The sequence below is a fragment of the Trypanosoma brucei genome (genome assembly GCF_000002445.2).
Source record: "Trypanosoma brucei brucei TREU927 chromosome 11 chr11_scaffold01 genomic scaffold, whole genome shotgun sequence".
NCBI lineage: Eukaryota > Euglenozoa > Kinetoplastea > Trypanosomatida > Trypanosomatidae > Trypanosoma > Trypanosoma brucei.
The window spans coordinates 4,116,227-4,134,708 of NT_165288.1; the positions used below are offsets into that span (position 1 = coordinate 4,116,227).

Here is an 18,482-nt window from a genome sequence, read left to right on the forward strand (position 1 = left end):
TGGGGAGCCGGCGGCTTCGGACCTTCTGCCGGCTAGACCCGTCCAGTAAGACAACACGCCCACTGAAGCGCAAAAAACGAAATGCGTGGAACCAGGAGGGAGGCACGGTGGTCGTTGAATCAGCTGTATTTCGAGCATGACGCGACACTGATAGCGATGACACTTGTTATATTCAACGTACACTTATTCGCCGCTCTCCTAACCGGGAATTTGTCATTCAGCTGGCTCCCTTAATATACGGCACAAACTTTTGAGTTCTGGAGCCGCGAGGAAGGGGTTTGAGCTTCTGGGGAGGATGACCCACTGAAGTACAAGAGGACGCAGCCCCTGTAAGCTCTACATTCCCTCCACCAGACACGGGCCCCTCCCTCCAAAAAGCGAGAACATTGTCCTCACCCCCAGTAATCAAACAATCCTCTACGCCAATGGCGACGCGGCTGATCTCTTTGTGAAACTGAGGAAGTGCTACCCGCTCGCGAGTGGCCACATCCATGACGCTAAGCGGACCCGCATTGCCATCCTCGTCCCGCACCCCAGTTACGAGGTAAAGCCGCCCCCTGAGAGAACAAATATCTACGCAATACGTCGCATCATCAGGCCTCTCGTATCGCACCTCCTGTTGTTGAAGAACATACGGGAAGGTGTAGGCGTTTTCACATGATCCGACGATCCCAAGCGTAGCATGCTCGGGGAACGCGTTCATCTTTGTTGCCACCTCCCCACAGGAGAGCGCCTGGAGAAGCATATCATTTTCCTTGACAACTGGTGAAGAATCGATAAAGTTGATCATTTGATCTTCTCCAGCGGAGCAGTACACTGACTCGCTAATGAAACGCACACGAGTTATCTCGTCAAGGTGCATTGTACCTATAATCCTTTTGGTGTTCCAGGTTCGTGTGTCAACGATATGTATGTCACCGTTAACAGCAACCGCAATATCGTCTCCATTGGGAGACGTAGCCACCGCCCCACCAGTAGCCCCGGTGCCGCAGTACTCGCTAAGAAAGTGCGCAGGAGACTGTTGCCTTATGTCGCTCACCATAACCCCCGTATCCTCTTGTGCGCTATATAGTACGTGGGGTTGAGTAGGTGAAGAAGTGACATCCCGTATTGTACACGTGTGACCGCGTATTGTGCACAGAGCTGAAGCTGTGCAGGCGTCATAGCACTGAATGGTTTGGTTGGAGAGGGAAAGGCAGAGTGCAACACTACCACTACCCGTGCACAGGCAACCGTCGAGAGCGTACACTCCTTCCTGATCAGATATTCTCACACTGTGATGCACCTGCATGTTATATATATCGCAGCACAACGCAAATACTCGGCCACTGTATGAAACCACAGGTTCAGCTCTGCTTCGCCACTGTGGATTGGCAATGCGCTAAACACCTCCCCCCTCTCCGTGCTGTCAGTCAATATATTGCACCGCCGCAAGCTGACGAACACAATCGTTACAGCCGCTCCGTGTCAAGTGTGGAGCGTTTACGCGGCTCCACACGTGTCTTTTCCTTAATAACGAAAGCAGACACTAAAGCGGGAAAGAACAAGAGTTAATTGGATCCCATCCAACGCATAAGGATAAAAAGAGGGCAAAGAATAACTGTCATTGTTTCCACTTTCTCGCTTGGATAAAATACAGCTCGATAACGCCAATCCTTCCTACAAGATTAAGAATAAAGAAGGCTTGTTTATGGATCGTTCCTTTCTCAGATACGTCACAGCTCTCTCAAGCACAAACAGTGCTGCATACGTTTTTACGCTAACGTATCAGCGTGGATAACGCTGACAAGCATGTATTGACTAAAACAATAGTCAAAAAGCTCCCCCCAGCTACATTCCCCCCCCCCGCAGCACCACAACGAAAGTGGCACTTCGGTGAAAAGGACAATCGCAGTAATTGCACAAAGAGGCCTCGTGACGATAGGACAAGCTGCAGTGGAGAACTACTACATGGAAAGCAAGGTACAAGACAACACAAAACAGCAATATACATGTATATACATATATACATATGTATATATACGATATCATCACTGCAAGTCGTCCCTTTGCTCCTTCGCAATGTCGACATGGCCGCCACCTGGTGATTTCAGCAATAACTCCGCCTGAAGGGTCGTTCGAAGCCGAATATAATAAGAAGGTTTGTACCGCCCCAATCAGGCATTCCGGAGGATATGGGCGTAAGTCATTGTGTACAACCCCTCCCCAACACAATACAAATACCTTAGCAATACATAACGACGTAAAAAAAAAAAAAGAACTAAAGCAACGACACATGTCTATTCTCCCAACGCCACTTTGCAAGCGTATGTGCGCATGTGTACCTTCTCCTGCAGTGCGAGCATACGCCAAAACTCCCCAAAATAACACGTAATTACCAAGTAAAATAAGACACTAGTGAAAAACGCTACAGACCTAACTCCTTTAGGCACGATTGCAAAAGAGCCAACTTCGACTGGCAAAAATCCACATTATTGCCATTTCTGTCAAGACATTCGTGCACCTGCCGACTGAAAGCCTTGCACGGGTGACCGCGTTCGGGTGGTTTGTATGGTTCCGGCTCGTTTGCACCGAAGAAAGGTGTCAACCATGAGGGCCGCAACTCCTTAAAGGTTGTTGGACGCCTCTCTTCACTGCCCTCAGTCTGTGGCTTCAACCCCTCATTCACCGTAGTCGATACCGATTCAACTCCACTTGTTGTCATGGATCCCTTTCCTTTATATTCCCCTATGGCCTCCGCGCGGACTTCTGCTTTTATATGGAATCTCTCTCCTCCCTTTCTGCGCCCCAAAGAGGGAAAATGAGTAAACCTGCTTGTACGCTGAAAGAAAGAAAGAAAAAAAAATCTGGCCGTAATAAGAAACGGAAGCGCAGAAAGTGGCAAGAGATAAAGAAAAAATTAGTGCCAACTAACAAAAACGTAACCCAGTACTGTAAAATATGTGAAATCATTTGCTGGTAAACAAAACGAGGGTTATATAGCAATTCCAGACGAAGCAAGAAGGAACTGGTACACACCTTCTTCGAAAATTTAGGTAAGTAAACCCTGCGGGATGAGAGGCAGGTGTAATCTGGAGCGAGACCAACAAATGACGAAGAGATGACCAATCCAAAAAAAAATTATAACGTCTCGGTAAAGTTGCGCAACTGTACAACCAAGGCACCTCTCCATCACGCAAGCAACGGGTAAATGACGGGAGGAACAGCACAAACTGAGGGAAAGGTGGGGCACTTTAGGTTTGTTACTCCCATCTTTTGGCAAATGCGCACATGAACAAACCCGTGTCGTCCCGAACTAACACCTAAAGCAACATTAATCAGTCACATGCATTTGCAAAGCGGCGAATGTTGTAGCTCGGTTTAGCACAACGGTACAAAATTCTAATGGCCGCCTAATTATGGAATAATCCAAGAACGCTCCAGACAGCGTCACTTATTGAATTGTCCACTAATTAGTGGATGTATATGATTGAGAAAAGGAAGGATGTTCTGAGTAATCACCGCTCGCCTTTGAAGGTTTCAAACCGCTGTTGATCTTAGTTCGCCTGACTTCACTTATCTGGCCTCTACGATAGCTGCCGTCATCTGTGGTCGTAGCCGACGCATGACCCCCGCGATACTCATCTCATTGTGTTACACTTGAGGCTGCGGTGCTGGAGGGTTCAGTTCCGGGGTATAATTGACTCTCAGAAAGGGTGGAGGTGGAGGTACTGCTGCTACTAGTAGTAACGGTTTGAGAAGGGCTCTCCCGGCTACCGTGTGTATCATTCCCGTCCCCAGTGCTGGGGTTGCACGGGAGTGCGCTGCCAACACCAGGGCGCACAACAAACTGCAGCCACTCCTTCGTGGACGGTTCAGCCAAGGGGAGGCCCAAATCACCCAACGTCACCAACGTAGGTGTAGAGAGCATTGGAAGAAATCGATTATTGTCCGCCAACGCTCGAAGTTCGTCAAGCAGCCTTGACTGCAGAAGATGCTCTCCCTTGATGATGGCTTCGCCCAGCACCAAGTAGACTTGGTTTCCGCTGGCACGGTCATTACACGTACGATGTCTCTGCTGAACGGCAGACGGACGCCAACACTCACCAACTGCTACCAAAGCGTTAGAACAACCACGAGGGTCACCGGTAAGGCATCCGTAACGATGGTCTCCTGACGGAATCTGAAAGCCCCTCCCCACGATATGATCACACAGGTCAGACGTCGTCACCTGATGGGCGCCAAGTGGGTGGTCACTCAGTCGCAGTTTGAGTGCTTTGCCCAAGGAACTAGCGTCCAGTAATTCACAATCTTCTAATATGCGGTAGATGTAGTTTTCATCTGAAACGTTAAAGGCGAACGGGCGTGTGAGTTGTTCTCGCCAGTGGAATATTCCTTCAACAAGTTGCCCCGTTAGAAACTGGTGTGCTGTAAGGGCACCCCGGAAAAAATGGAAAAAGTGGCGTTCGTTATCATCGATCGGAGCTACCTCATGAGCTATTACCCGCAACAAACGGGGACGAATAACACTTTCCTCGAACTTTTCACAGCAAGTTAACAACCACTCGACGAGTTGATCACGACGTTCGCAAAGTTCTAGCACTTCCACGGTACGGCAACGGTGTTTCTCTAAATAGTCACACAGCGTGGTGAGCGCGTCTTCCAGTCTGCGGTCCTTCGGATGCCTCAGCAGCGGCTCGACGAAGCAAGAATCATAAAAGGACAGATCAATAACGGGGAGTTGAAGCCTACCAACGAGTTCCCTGTACCGCCCAACCAGTTTCGCCACTTTTACCTTCTGGGCCTCCTTGAAACAACGTTCTTTAACTGCCTTGCCCTTCATTTTTTTTTCTACACTCGAGGGCAAAGGATTCACGTTATTCCCGCAATGTAACTATGTACGACAATCTACCGCTGTAGAGCAAAGCAGCAGTTCGGGACCCTCTATTATGCCTTTTCCCACGCCCCGTCGCACCCGCTGGTCCCCTTCCTTAACTTGCGCACAACTTCTTTTGACACCCCTCTCCCGAGTCCCTCAAGATCGGTGGCGCACTCCTTTTGGCGCAGGGGATCCCTCCCACAGTCCTGCTGCACACCCTTCCGGTATTCAACAAAACAGGAAAATAAGTGAATAACCATGACAACATATAAATAAAATATGGGTACAGAAGTAAAAGCAACAATGACTCAGTGAACAAAGAGGAGACGATGTAAAATCGGGTATTCACCATATAGAGACATGAGAGGTTGGATTCTTTAAGATGGGACACACGTATCTTCGCAACACCCTTCGCCTCTAGACGAGTTATCACTACTGTGAGCGCACTGAATCCTTTTCCCTTCCTCTTTACCGTCCTCACCTCCTTCCTCCCTTTCACTCTCATAATTCTTTCTTTTTTTTTATTGTCTTTCACTTTTTCCTTTCTCCTCTATCTATTTAATATCTTTCGCCACCGGTAAATTAATGTGGGGGACAGTCTTATGCGGTCTTTCCCGAAAGAATGTGTTCGTAATTCATAAGCCAAAATAGAAATATGTGCGGAAAGAAGTAAAAACAATAAAACTAAAAAGACACAAAAACGATGAGGCGAATATTGTAGCACGAAATGCACATTTTTCGCCAAGGAGCCTTTCACGTGGGAGGCAGTTGTGCGAATGCGTGTGCACTGCATGTACTCGGCACAAAACGGAGTAAAATGGAGAGGTCACCGCCTCCCCACATCCGTTACGCAAAAAAGGAAACCAAAAAAAAAAAAGCAAACAAAACAATTATTTTCTTGTTTTCTTCACTGCGTCGAATCTAAACCCACCTCGCTTCCCAACTCTATCATCTATATTGTATCCTTCCCCCTTCCCCCACCTTCAAAACAGTTTCTTTAGTAGACTAATCCCTTCCATCCCCCAAACCAAAAATAGCGAAAAATTAAAAAAGGGGGATCTAAACCCTCCATTCCCCTTAGGCGGACAAAATAATTCATAAAACAAAAGCGGGTATTACGGCATTGCGTGAAAGCAACCGGTAAACCAAAAAAAAAGTAAGGAAAATGTGAAATATTTAAACATCAACAACAAAGAGGTGGCAAATCACTTTAAAATTACGATATGTTAAAGGAACGGGGGGAAGGGGCAAATGTTTCTAAAACGCCGCTGGTGGTCTCTACTGCTCTAGTATTTTGAAAATTGAGGGAGAGAGTGTGTGAAATATATATATATATATATAACTTAGTAACTTCCTTTGCACGCCCGGCGACACAAGCACTGTGCTACGATTTGGAAGAAACTGTCGTCCTACGACCTGAATTTGCACCGCTCTTGCAGGCTTCCGCGTGTTCAGGAAGATCGTGCACGCGCATGTGTGTGCCACATCCTGGACAGGGAATGATTGACACCTTCACACATTCATAACAAGCGCGGGTAAAGGCGTCAAGTTCTTCTCTTGTAGCTTCAGACACGGCCTCTGGAATGCACCGAGTCGGTATTCCCATATTGAGGCGCAGCGTACTGAGACCATACCGCCTATACAGAGCCGTTGTTTTGGTGCGGCAAAAATCTAAATGCAGGGAATACGTTTTTAGGGGTTGCATTTCACCACAATAGTAACAGGGAACCACTTCACGAGACCTCCTGAGCATCCCTTGAAGAACTGCTGCTGCCGAAGCGATGCAGGAGCCCCTGTTGGTTTGTGTACCGAAAACAGTGGAGCGACGGGTAGGGGACACGCGCACTGAAGGTTCGGTGGAGGAGGAAACTCCTTTTTGTGACTCTCGAAGTAGGAGTAGCAGCTCCTCTTCCATCGTGGAACCTGCAGGCGCGCGCGCAGGTAGAACACTGGATAGATTTGTAGATACAGTTCTCGTATCAAATTTACTAGCATGGAAGGCATCTTCGGGATCAACCCTCGGCGCCTCCGATCCCATTTTACCGTCACGAGATTTGGCCTGGGGCGCCGGTTCGTGTACCGTTGTTGGCAACCGGGGTGCCCACTCGCTTTGGCGACTGCTGCTCTCATTACTGATGCTATGACAAGCACCATCAACGGCATCGGCAGCAACGGCCTGGGAACGAGGTCCTTCACGAGAGGGAGTCGAGACTTTGATGGTGTGTGCGGTTGCCGAAGTAAGCAATGACGGGTCCTCCACCTCACGAATGGCTTGTTGGCGTTGCTTGATATTTTGCTGAGACCTCGGTTGCAGTTCACTCTGTTCTTTCCCTCCGTGTGTGGAACGCTTCGTGGAACTCTTTGTCTCGCTGCTCATGGTACCGCTACGTTTCGTACTGCTCTTCGCAACCGATGTGGGGGTGGGCGCACGTTTGTGCGTTGACGATGACACGGACGCCTTCGCTGCTGGCTTCTCCACATTATTTTCTTCACGCACAGCAACCTTACTGTTATGCGCAGTGCTCTGCTTGCTTGTGGAGATGACACTGTCTGGTGTGTCCCCCGGATGTTTTTCACTCCGTGAATTTGCGCGAGCCGATGGATTGGTTACTGGCGAAAGTGTTGCCGTTGTAGGTGAGACAAGTGGGTATACGAGGCTTTGTCGTACTCTAGTGCTCCCGCTGTTTTCTCCCTCACGTCGACGCGAAGACTCTAAAGGGTGCTGCTCGGATGGTTTTTTCATGGCCACTACACTCATTGGAAGCATGCTAATGCCGCCATGGGATGCACGCCACGAGGAGGGGCTGCTGCTTCGGAGGGAGGACATTACGGCGGCACCAGAGGCAAGTTGAGCTGAGGCACGTGACGTGGCAGTTGTTCGTGGAGATACACTCCGATTATCGCTCTCCGCACTCATGGTCCTTCTGGGAACAGCGCTTTGTGATTGCCGATTGTGCTCTTCTTCACCCCTTAACTCGGGCTCCTGCCCTTCTTCTTGCTGCAGTCGAAGTTGCAGATCCATCTCCTCTTTTAAATGAAGCTCCCGTTTCACTTCCTCTGTCAGTCGAAGCATGCGCTCCTCCTCTTGTTCCACTTGGACCTTCAGCTCTACTTCATCTTTTGGCCTGTTCCTCCGCTTATCTTCCTCCCTCTGCCTGCGCTTCCATTCTTCCTCTTCCTCCTTTTGTTTACGCTTGCGCTCTTCCTCTTCCCTCTGCTTGCGCTTGCGGTCCTCTTCCTCTTCCCTCTGCTTGCGCTTGCGGTCCTCTTCCTCTTCTTCCCTTTGTTTACGCTTGCGCTCTTCCTCTTCCCTCTGCTTGCGCTTGCGGTCCTCTTCCTCTTCCTTCGCCCTGAGTTCCCTGTCTTCCTCCACCTCCTCCTTTTGTTTAAGAATCACTTCTCCCTCTTCCCTCAATGGAGGCTCCTGTTCTCCGTTGATACAGGAACACCGCTCTTCCTCTAGACTGAAGAGCCGATCCCACTCATCTTCCCTCAGCCAGTCACTCCGTTCTTCGTCACACACGGTGGGTTCACCCTGCCCGTTTTGTGACCTCCTGTTCATTACCAGCTGCCTATACTGCGCTATTACCTCTGCGCGTCTTGTGTGGCTGTCCATAAGGCGTTGGTAGTCGATCCTTATACTGCTGCAGCTGCTTCCCCTGTCAACACTATCATTCCATCGTGTAGATGGGGAAATTGACGGTCTCAACGCTGAGCTTTCACTTTGGTTCCTCTCACTGACTGACTTCCGAGTTGGCTTTGACATTGTTGGGTGCCGGAAGCTCCTTTCTCGCGTCAACTTAGAAATCCCTCCCTACCAATATATGAGCAATGACACGGATGGGGAAATAAAGAGTGTTGATTTGTTTGCATGACAACCCAAAGGTAGAAGGGGAGAGGCTTGATGAAATGAAAACCAACTGGAAAAGAAGGGAAGTGTCGCAATTCTCAAAGCATGAGCGCCTGTGTCACAGGCAGGATCTCTAACCCATAAAAACCAATCACGCCCCTGACCTCACCTGTCTGGCCATCTCACAGCCGTGAACAAAGATGCCTCCACTAGCCGCCTCTGACGGCAGCTGAAATTATATCCGATATCTCCTCCGCTCTCATTCCCTACTGCGACACGGGTACGAAATCCAATATCTTTTCCTTCCACAAGAATAGCCGAAAATAATGACGACGAAGTTGGTGTGAGGATGCAGATAAGGAAGTACGTACTTGTGTGCGCGAAGAGTGGGTGGGAATAGAAGGAAAAAATGTAAAAATAATATGATAGATGCTACTATACTATGCTTCCCTTTAAATCTACACGATACTGGCTGCACAACAAGCAATTTCAAATCCCTAATACTGCACCAATATATAAACTAGCTCGGTATCATCTCCACTATTACAATCGACACCACTATCTCCTGGCAATATTACTACCTGCAGCGGCAAAGTCTACATCATAGAGATGAAAGCCCTCGTCTTGCTGTACCTTCCCCATAATTCGGTCCCAATCCCAGCCTAACATCGACGTGTGACTCCGCGAGTTCCTTTCTGCAGCGTACAACGCACCCTTAAGGTCATCGCTGAAGGCGGAACACCACTCCTTGAAGTGCACGTCCTCGTCCCTATCAAAAAACGCTAGAAAGTTTAGGATGGCCCATAAAAACACCATCCCGAACACTACAGTTGTAAAAAAGCGAAGGTGAGGTGCTACATCCATATCACCGAAGCGATCTGACGCCTCCCCCGCACTACCGTACATCGGGTGGTGACCTGTCCACCGGTGAAGCTTCGCATCGTCATACCACAGCACCTCGGGATGGGTCCAGTGGTCGTACACCTGCGCACCATCGGGGTGAAACATTGGGTTGGCGAGGGTGGCAGTTGACCATGGTGAGGCGTTGTTGCGCCGCAAGTAGTAAAAGCACGCGTTCTCTCGTAGGTATTTCTGTGTCTGACGCACCATCATGTCACACGTCGCAGGGTCAGTGACGTACCGATACATCTCAAAGCGACGACGAACGACTTTGTAGGCGAGATTGAATTTATGGGCGTTGAGCTGGACGAGCCACATTTGCAGTTCTTTAAGGGCCCAACGGTAAAGTCGACACACACGCTGCTTATGTGTGAGCCGCGGGTCATCAATGATGGGGTCCAGGTGACGCACACAACCGGTAAAATCGTAGATATACGCATCGGATTTACGCTCATATTTTGGGTTGTCAAGAATACGCCACCCTTCATAATTCTGCAGCAGTGGTTCGTGCAAGTGCCACTCGTGGTACTCCACCATACCAGCACTTAGCAACGGAAAGCAACGGCGCATCATGATGACAAAGAGGCTAACAGACCAATGTTACTTCCACCAATCCCCACACTGATCTTTTCCGCCCTTTACCCCGCCTTACCTCTCTCCGTTCGAACCGAATATGAGTTACACTTCCCTATTTCTTTGGATTTTACCCGTGCGATATCACCAACAACTACCGAGTATTGAGGCTACCTTGCAGAAAAAGGCAACAGAAAAAGGGGGGAAATTGCGGACGGAAGGAAGGAGTATCAAACCACGTTTCAACTCCACTTATGCACGGTGTGCTCACGAGCGGCGCTTACGGAGAATGCTGTGCATTTCTACCCACATCCACGCTTTTCATTCCCCTACTTAATTTGTAATCACCGCTAATGATGCTTCCGCTCCCCCAACAACTCAGTACGCACACATCCATTTGCATTCCCTCCGCGTCCTACTTTGCGAAAAAGGCATATATCATGTGGTAGCCTCACATTAAAAAAAAAAACACTTGATCCACCACTGTATAAACAACATTTCCCCCCTCCTTTCTTAAAACACTTGCAGACAGAAGGAGGTGGTAACAGATACCTACATGTTGACCACCTACACAAGACTGTGTCCACGCAATCCACACAGGTAAAGAAAATGATGTAGATGGCCTCATGCACAAACACACAATGATGAAGGGCAATGGGCAATGGTGGCGGCAATAGCAAAAAAGGGGGCATTTCGAGCGATCGTTTACTAAGAAACTCTTTACCAACTTGATAAGTGCCGATACAACCACTGATATTATAGCACACGTGCTACTCTCACACAGTATGGTGCTTACTAAATGCATCCGTCGCCCACGGTGGTGAGCGCACACATGGACGCAGGCAGAGAGCCGAGTGGTAACTATGTGTGATACCCACAAATTGGCAATGGCACCGGGAAATACGATACCAACGGTGGAACGAACGATAAACAATCTTTACTAGTTTTGGCGTGCCCATTCCTTCTCCCTTCGTCTCGCTCCTTTACCAGAACTTCATCTCGTAGTAGTCTTGCCCAGTCGCCCGCTTCCAGTGCCGTTCCGCCCAGTGCCAGTCTACCACATCGAAATACTTGGAGAGGAACTGAGCCCTATCGTTCTCATAGTCCACGTAGTATGCATGCTCCCATACATCGACACACAACAACGGCACGTGATCAGCGTTCGTGAGCGGACACCCAGCGTTGCTATACGCGATAACATCAAAACAACACCCTCGTTTGTCATATACCCAATACACCCAACCACTTCCAAACAGCCCAAGCCCCGCGTCAGTAAACGTTTTTTGAAATGCCTCCACCGAACTGTACTGTTGCTCCACAGCAGCCTTAAGGTCCGGTGGGATGTTGCTTCCATACGGCTGTATGCATTTCCAGTAAAAACAGTGGTTATAGTGCTGCGCAGCACTATTGTACACTCCGGCAAGAGATTCATCCCCATGGCTGCGTACGATAATCTCATCGAGGTTCAGTCCATACAATGGTGTACCTTCAATCAGCTGGTTAAGCTTCTCCACGTAGCTACGGTGGTGACGACCGTAGTGCAGACGTATCTGGTAAGAAGAAAGTAGCGGAAGACATCCTTTGTACCACGGAAATTCTAGCGTTGGAAGGAAGAAAAAGCCTTGTGATTGAAGGTAATTCTCCGCTCTTCGAATGTACTCATCCACACGCCAGTAAGTATCGCGGTGCTTCTCTACGTAGTAATCGGGGGCCCGACCAGAGCGGTTGCGAAATTCATTGTATTGATCCATGTAATTGAAACGCCCAAGCACGATGTCGGCCTTCGGTGTGTGCATAACTAAACCGCTGCGTAATGATGCTTGCAGCGCTGTGCCAAGGAACGGATCGCCCACCCCTCCCTTTACTAGCGATACCAACGGAATCGTGCCTGCGAATGAAGCCACGCGACGCATGGCTCGAAGGTATGAATGATGCTGGAAAATGAACTGAAGGGAGAGGCGACCAATAAATATTTACGTATGCGCCCCTTCAAGCTCTGATAAAGTTTTCCACCGTAGTTGTCACTCTACTACGCTCAAAAACAAAAAAAACTTTAAAAGAAAAAGAATAAAATCGAACAACACATTCCGGTGCAGTAACACACTGAGACACTGGTACCTTGTAATGACCGCGAAGCGTACACAAGCGCAGGGAGGAGCTTTTCTTATTCGCTATACTGTCGGTTAGTTATTAGGCCCTTTTAACTCAACTACTTTCGGGAGCGCCTCCCATTCGATGTTGCCGGGTGTACTCATACATAACGATAGATCCTGTCACGTGAACGTTGAGGGAGCGTATTAAACCGTACTGCGGAATCTCCACACAGACGTCGAGGACCGTGAGCAACTGCGCTGGTATACCATGCCCTTCAGCGCCAAGCACGATGACTGCCCGCTTCGGAAACTGGTACGATGACATCGGGACACTCCCCGCTGTCTGTTCGATTCCAACAAGCGTATATCCGTCCTGCCGCAGCGAGCTGAGGTAACCCGAGAGTGCCTTCACCTGGACAGCGCTCCAAGGCAGCCACAGGTCAGAGCTTCGGGCCGCCGCGACGAAGTGCGGATGCTCGAGCACAGCAGCATCTGACACAACAACCTTCTCAACAGCGAATACCTCCCCACAACGGAAAAGTCCCGCGACGTTCACAGGGTTCTGCAACAGAGATGCAATCACAATAACGGGTTGCCGTTCCGTTTTCAACGCACGTGGATGAAGTTCGTCATAAAGTTGACTACTCCACCACGGGGTTGCCTTGCGCTGGACATTTTCATAGCCAGTAACCGACGACATCCCTTCGGAGATGTGGGTATCAGCAGTGAGTACCGCAACCGCCTCTGGCGTGTAGTCCACACAAAACAACGCGGTGCTTTTCGTGTGAGGAATGTAAGGAAATTCTTTCAAGGGCTCTAGCACTCGCGAAGCTTCGAAGTGTTGCATGAGCACCTGAACTCGAATTTGATCTACAGGAGTAAGTACACCGGTTAGACAAGCTACCTCGCGGTCAATAAACCTCATTCGCTCAAACGCCACCGCGGGAATACTCACCAGAAGAATATTATTTCCTTCTCTCCGCTGAATGCAGAACAATTGCCGGGGAGTGCAGGCCTCTCGAACGTCAAAAAATAATTGTTCAGCGTGCTGGACACGAAACTTCACATGCTCCGGCGCATTGGCAACGTAGTCAAATATGCTCTCTTCATTAGCTGAAAACACGATCCCCCTAGCGACAGATGCTTCGCGGATGAAGTTAAGCCCTATATGACAAACCAGACGCAGCATGTGTTGATGAGATGTACTCTGCTGAAACAGACGATGCAGAAGCGTGTCCATCAAACCATCCACGGGTTCCACCTCTCCCCGGAGTTCTCGCAGTATAACGTGTGCTGAGATGAATACGTAGCTTCCAATCACTTGCGGCCGGAGCTGATAATTGGCCATTGCGTTATCTATGATCCAATATAACTGTGGCTGCCTCTGCAGCAGCTGCAGTGCGAAAAGTTCCATCAGCCGGCGGACACTACCCATATTTGTAAGTGTAAGGCACTTCATCACCACCACGTGCAGGAGGTCCCGCTGCACGGTAGGGCTTCGAACCATGGGCACTAGCGCACACAGTAGCTGCCAGAGACGCATGCGGGACCGATGTGCCTTCGAGTTTGGCATACAGGGCTCGTGATTTACAGCTGGATTACTGTTGTTCCACTCCAACAGCTGCAATGTGACATCTGCCGCCCACTCTTCCTTCTTAAAACAGCAGCACAAAATTGCTGAGATCGCCATAGCCCGCCCAACATATGATAGACGGACCGTTGGGGGATACTGCACACGTAGTGATTCGGGCCACGCCTTCAACATAAGGGGCTCCAAAGCAGCCACAAGAACCTCGGCACCCTCCTCTTCACGACTTGGATTGTGTAAGACAGCAACATGCAGCAAAAGCTCCTTCAGTCGCAACCAGTTGGACTCCGGATCGCGCAGCACCTCCGTCGACAAGGTTACCGCAGCTATGTATCCGGCACGTTCCGACTGTGCTTCATCAAGTAGCGTACGGTATATGTGCGTTTTGACCAATTCCTCCTCACACTCAACCCCACACCGGAGGGCGTCAAAGGCAAGAACAGTCATACGGCAGTGATCCCTCCCTCCTGCAACGCCCAGATGGCCAAACATGGCGTTAATTATAGAACGCCGGTCAATATTTACGCTGCTGTCACCTTTTGGGGAAGCCGGCGCAGACGCAACCCACGAAAGAATACCATAGATGCTAGTGAGGTTGCTTTCCCAGCACCGCTCTACCTGATCTAGACCGTATTCCTCCAGTTCGTGCACCAGCTCTGGCACCGCGCTCTGGTCCATGCAGCTGCAGAGTAAAAAAATCACGTCATAAACACACCCGTAGTACTGTGCAAGCACATTGGACCACGAGAGGTCTGTCAAAGAACAAGGTATATCGCAGGCAGAAAGTCGCAATGCCGGACAGCGCATGAGGGTACGAATGCAACGCGCGCGGTCATTGTTTGACAGGCACCTAAGAAAAGTCTTGTCCTCATCTCTTCGCTTGTCGTTTATGGAAATATTATCTCCAGTGCCAACAAGCCCGCAGAGCATTCCCTTCAACGCACGAGACGCGTTGCGCGCCAGAACTATGTGCGCAAAATGTTGAGCGACTCTGCGCGACTCATCCTCCGGAACAATAGCGGGGAACCCCTCGGCAACCACGCTCAGAAGCTCCACAAAGTCACTTATGCGTTTACCACTCCTCAGTACCACGGAAGCTGATGAATGATCATATGACACGGCAATTTGTGATATGGTAACCACAGCAGCAACAACGGCATCCCATCGCGATGTGCTCTGAAGCGCCCACGCCTCGGCAGACAAATCACCCAGGGTCGTGACCTCCTTAATCGAGTGAAATGCCTGTCGGAGGGAACTAATCGCCAACCCACTAACAGCATCTTCCACATCAAGTATGACGGACAAGGGGAAATACCGTGTACAAGGTTGTGACCCGACCGAGTGGTGAAACTCGACAAAGGCAACCAACGCCACAAAAATGTCCTCAGCTTCACTATACGGTCTTCTGCCAAACGAAAGAACCATTTCGGCGAGTTCCCGCGCCACATCTGCGAGCACCTGTCTGTCTTCTCCCCCCATACTATCCAATGCACCTAAGAGAAACATCAACTGCTTGCCTTGTACTTCATCGGAGCCTTTTGTGCGGATGAAGTTCCGGATTTTATCGAGCACGTTGTCCACTTGCAGCAAATCACGTACAAATCTGTAGTTGGACCCCCCGACCCCAGCTTCCTGCGCCACGGACAGCAAGTGCTCATTCAGGTAATATGGGCTGATACATGTCCCAGCAACCCCCACGTGGGCTATCGTGTCCACAGTCATGAAACTGCTACCGGCGGAGGTCCCAAGGGGTCCGCACATACATAATAACTTCCAGAAGTTACTGCTCTTACGCACTGTTTTTGGATCCATCCGAGCAAACTGAAGAAGGACGTGAAAAGCGATGGCACTAAGTCGTACATCAATCCAGAATGGAACCTTCTCCTGTGCTGCATCCCTAAGCACAAGCATGAATTCCGTCAACACCACATCGTCGGTAATCATCTCTACCGTTGCACATCTGCTCACGTCATCAATTTCCAACGCGAGCGTGGTGACTACCCCGTGAAGGATCCGAAGGATCATTGTTGCTCCATGTACGCTGGGCTTTTCCACCACACAATGCAGCATACGTCGCATGGCCTCCTTGCGCTCAACCGCACCCTGCACGACGTCACAAAAGAGGAGTGCATAAAACTGCTCAAGCTGATCCACCAAAGGTCCAGCTGTTCCCACGAGCGGCGACACCTCCCTCCCCTCGAAGCCCTTAGGGCCAAAGAAAGATGTAAGGTGGGAGGCACGGTCAACCTCCGCGCACAGTCTCGTGTCAAGGGAAACTTCCAATACGCTGGTGAATAAAAATTTTCTGGGGAACAACTTTAGCAGTGGGGCGGATAGAGACCACAGGCGCATGAGCCCGATTTTGCGGAATGCCACATTTGGGTGAACCAACATTTTTAAAAAGAGTAGGGTCACCCACAGGGGGTGAATACCTCCCTTGAGCTGCAGGAGTAATATCTCATCCCCAGTTTCCCCAAAATCCGCCCACACGCTAGCGTCAGCTGTCACCTTTTCCACCAAAGAATCCAGTTTGGGAAGTATCGGTTGAATAATGTGCATTCCATAATCATTAGTTACCTCCAGAATAAGAAACAACATTTCCCACAGGTTGTTACTCACCGTTGGCACCCACACAAAGAGTGGATGGTATATTCTGCTGGCATCCCACTTCTCGCGCAACTCCTGGTCACGGGTCATTGCCACTATACGCTTGAGAAGATACTCAGCTCGCGACTGCATGTTCACGCGGTTCTCCACACTGCCACTGCCCGTACAGGCTCCATAAATTGCAGCGTGAATCGTGTCCCACAGATTTGTTGAGCATCGGTAGTCCCGCTGCCTGTCACCATCCACGCATGAAAACAAGCATTCAAACAATGCTGCAATTAGCACAACAGTGTCTATCTGACTGCCCGCATTACACGTTAGCAGTGAACAAATACGGGAATGACCATCTTCCAAGAGAGCCTTGTCACCTAACGACAGCAGCGGAATCAGCACGCGGCGACAAAGGTACGAGCCCTGTGCGGATTCTTCACGCATATAAGGGATCGCATTAAGCGCGTAATCGATCACCATGCTTCTGATCGTGATACCACGCTCCTCTTCGCTACGAATCTTTGCTTCATCGACCTCGTCATCGTTCATCCCCCTCGGGCCCCGCTTGCATCTCTCGTTCAGAGTGACCAGTGCAGTGGCAAACTGGGCCAATAGTTCGATAGCGCACTCCTTAGGTACCGTCAAATTGGTGTCAACCCCGCGAAGTGAATCCCCTGCCGCCACCAGTATTGCAATACTGCAACCCGAGAGGGTCACTTGTACAATGGAATAAAAAACGGCAGCAAGCACAGACTTTGGGTATGGTGGATGTGCCGTTAGGATGGACACCATCTCCACTTCCCACTTTGTAGTTTCTTCCGTACCACATCCACCGCCGCCAGAGGCGTCACAAAGGATCAGTGCACCACTGCAATATATATGCGCATCTGTACACATCTCCTTCTCGCTTTCGAGTAGTGCCAAAATCCGCAAAAACTGAAGCCGCCGCTCCCGGCCGCACATCGCCATCGCCAACTCCTTTGCTACGCCGAAGGCTTTGGAAGGATGAGGCTCATTTTCTCCCTTACAAAAGCAACGAACCAACGCAACGACAACATCCTCCACCTTCGCTTCCATTCGGAGATGGGAACCTAGTAACACACCACGGATACCCAAAAGTACGAAAGAAAAAAGAAGAGGATACAATAAATGAAACAGCAAAAACAAACAACAACAACACTTTTTCTTTAGATAGAAAACCAACAACAGGACCCGCAACAGTATCGTCAAAATCTTGTTTGCCTGCAGCCAAAAGGAGGGGAAAAAACGTTACTGCGAGTAAGAATTGAACTGACGAGACAGACAATAGAGAGAGCGACACAAAGTTCACGTTATAAGTAACAGCAGGGGTTACGAAAACATGAACAATATCACAAAAGAAATTAAACTAGAAAAAAGAAGCACATTCACGTATTTTGGAAGAGCGTTCATTAACCGGTATCACCGACGGCAGTAGTAATAATTACACAACACGTATATATATATGAAGTACAAAGGGTATCAAGAGAAGCACAGCAACAGCTACATGAAAGCGGACACACACAGCATAACCACTTCACTCTCTTCGGTCAGCAAACCAACAAAAACCATAACATGGGTAAGTCTTGGATTAGAAACCGAATTAATCCGGATACGAAAAAGGGGGTCCAAAAAGATAGAAGAGTGTGGCGATGTAGAGAAAAAGACAAAGTGAGTTGTGTGACTCACATGACAATAGGGAAAGCGGAAAACAGATCCGTATCCCCTCACCCAACTAATACAGCAGCTTCCCACTACTCAAATTAATGAAGGCGCTGACGCAATAAGGATGTGGATCTGAATTATACCTCAGTGGGTGGATGCAGCAACAAGTTGCTATGATGTCATGGCAAGAAAGTGCCTAACTACGGGGAGGTACACAAACAAAGTAAACACGGCAGCGCACATGGAGGCATTCCAAACAGTAATCCAAAACACAACATATATAGATCTTGTGGGAGGGGAATGTGCTATATATATATATATATATATATACGTAACCAC

General features: G+C 49.4%; 7 protein-coding genes across 7 annotated transcripts, besides 5 other annotated features; all 7 read right to left on the reverse strand.

Moving 5' to 3' along the window:
• Positions 1-217: 217 nt before the first annotated feature.
• On the reverse strand, positions 218-1,291 carry Tb11.01.7410 (hypothetical protein, conserved; the record flags this gene model as incomplete). Its single annotated transcript, XM_824541.1, has 1 exon — positions 218-1,291. One exon carries the CDS (start codon positions 1,289-1,291, stop codon positions 218-220), a length of 1,074 nt encoding a protein of 357 aa, XP_829634.1.
• Positions 1,292-1,985: 694 nt separating this feature from the next.
• Positions 1,986-2,020: a microsatellite.
• A 387-nt stretch (positions 2,021-2,407) lies between these two features.
• On the reverse strand, positions 2,408-2,704 carry Tb11.01.7430 (hypothetical protein, conserved; the record flags this gene model as incomplete). The annotated part of the gene is made up of 1 exon (XM_824542.1): positions 2,408-2,704. The coding sequence occupies one exon, from the start codon at positions 2,702-2,704 to the stop codon at positions 2,408-2,410; it is 297 nt and encodes a 98-aa protein (XP_829635.1).
• A 921-nt stretch (positions 2,705-3,625) lies between these two features.
• Positions 3,626-4,822, reverse strand: Tb11.01.7440 (hypothetical protein, conserved; the record flags this gene model as incomplete). Its single annotated transcript, XM_824543.1, has 1 exon — positions 3,626-4,822. The coding sequence occupies one exon, from the start codon at positions 4,820-4,822 to the stop codon at positions 3,626-3,628; it is 1,197 nt and encodes a 398-aa protein (XP_829636.1).
• A 487-nt stretch (positions 4,823-5,309) lies between these two features.
• Positions 5,310-5,418: a sequence feature (CT-rich).
• A 760-nt stretch (positions 5,419-6,178) lies between these two features.
• Positions 6,179-6,200: a sequence feature (AT_rich).
• A 42-nt stretch (positions 6,201-6,242) lies between these two features.
• Positions 6,243-8,624, reverse strand: Tb11.01.7450 (hypothetical protein, conserved; the record flags this gene model as incomplete). The annotated part of the gene is made up of 1 exon (XM_824544.1): positions 6,243-8,624. One exon carries the CDS (start codon positions 8,622-8,624, stop codon positions 6,243-6,245), a length of 2,382 nt encoding a protein of 793 aa, XP_829637.1.
• Positions 7,935-8,239: a sequence feature (CT-rich).
• Positions 8,625-9,266: 642 nt separating the features above from the next.
• On the reverse strand, positions 9,267-10,181 carry Tb11.01.7460 (hypothetical protein, conserved; the record flags this gene model as incomplete). Its single annotated transcript, XM_824545.1, has 1 exon — positions 9,267-10,181. The coding sequence occupies one exon, from the start codon at positions 10,179-10,181 to the stop codon at positions 9,267-9,269; it is 915 nt and encodes a 304-aa protein (XP_829638.1).
• Positions 10,182-11,164: 983 nt separating this feature from the next.
• Positions 11,165-12,094, reverse strand: Tb11.01.7480 (superoxide dismutase, putative; the record flags this gene model as incomplete). The annotated part of the gene is made up of 1 exon (XM_824546.1): positions 11,165-12,094. The coding sequence occupies one exon, from the start codon at positions 12,092-12,094 to the stop codon at positions 11,165-11,167; it is 930 nt and encodes a 309-aa protein (XP_829639.1).
• Positions 12,095-12,386: 292 nt separating this feature from the next.
• Positions 12,387-17,537, reverse strand: Tb11.01.7490 (hypothetical protein, conserved; the record flags this gene model as incomplete). The annotated part of the gene is made up of 1 exon (XM_824547.1): positions 12,387-17,537. The coding sequence occupies one exon, from the start codon at positions 17,535-17,537 to the stop codon at positions 12,387-12,389; it is 5,151 nt and encodes a 1,716-aa protein (XP_829640.1).
• A 912-nt stretch (positions 17,538-18,449) lies between these two features.
• Positions 18,450-18,473: a microsatellite.
• Positions 18,474-18,482: the final 9 nt, after the last annotated feature.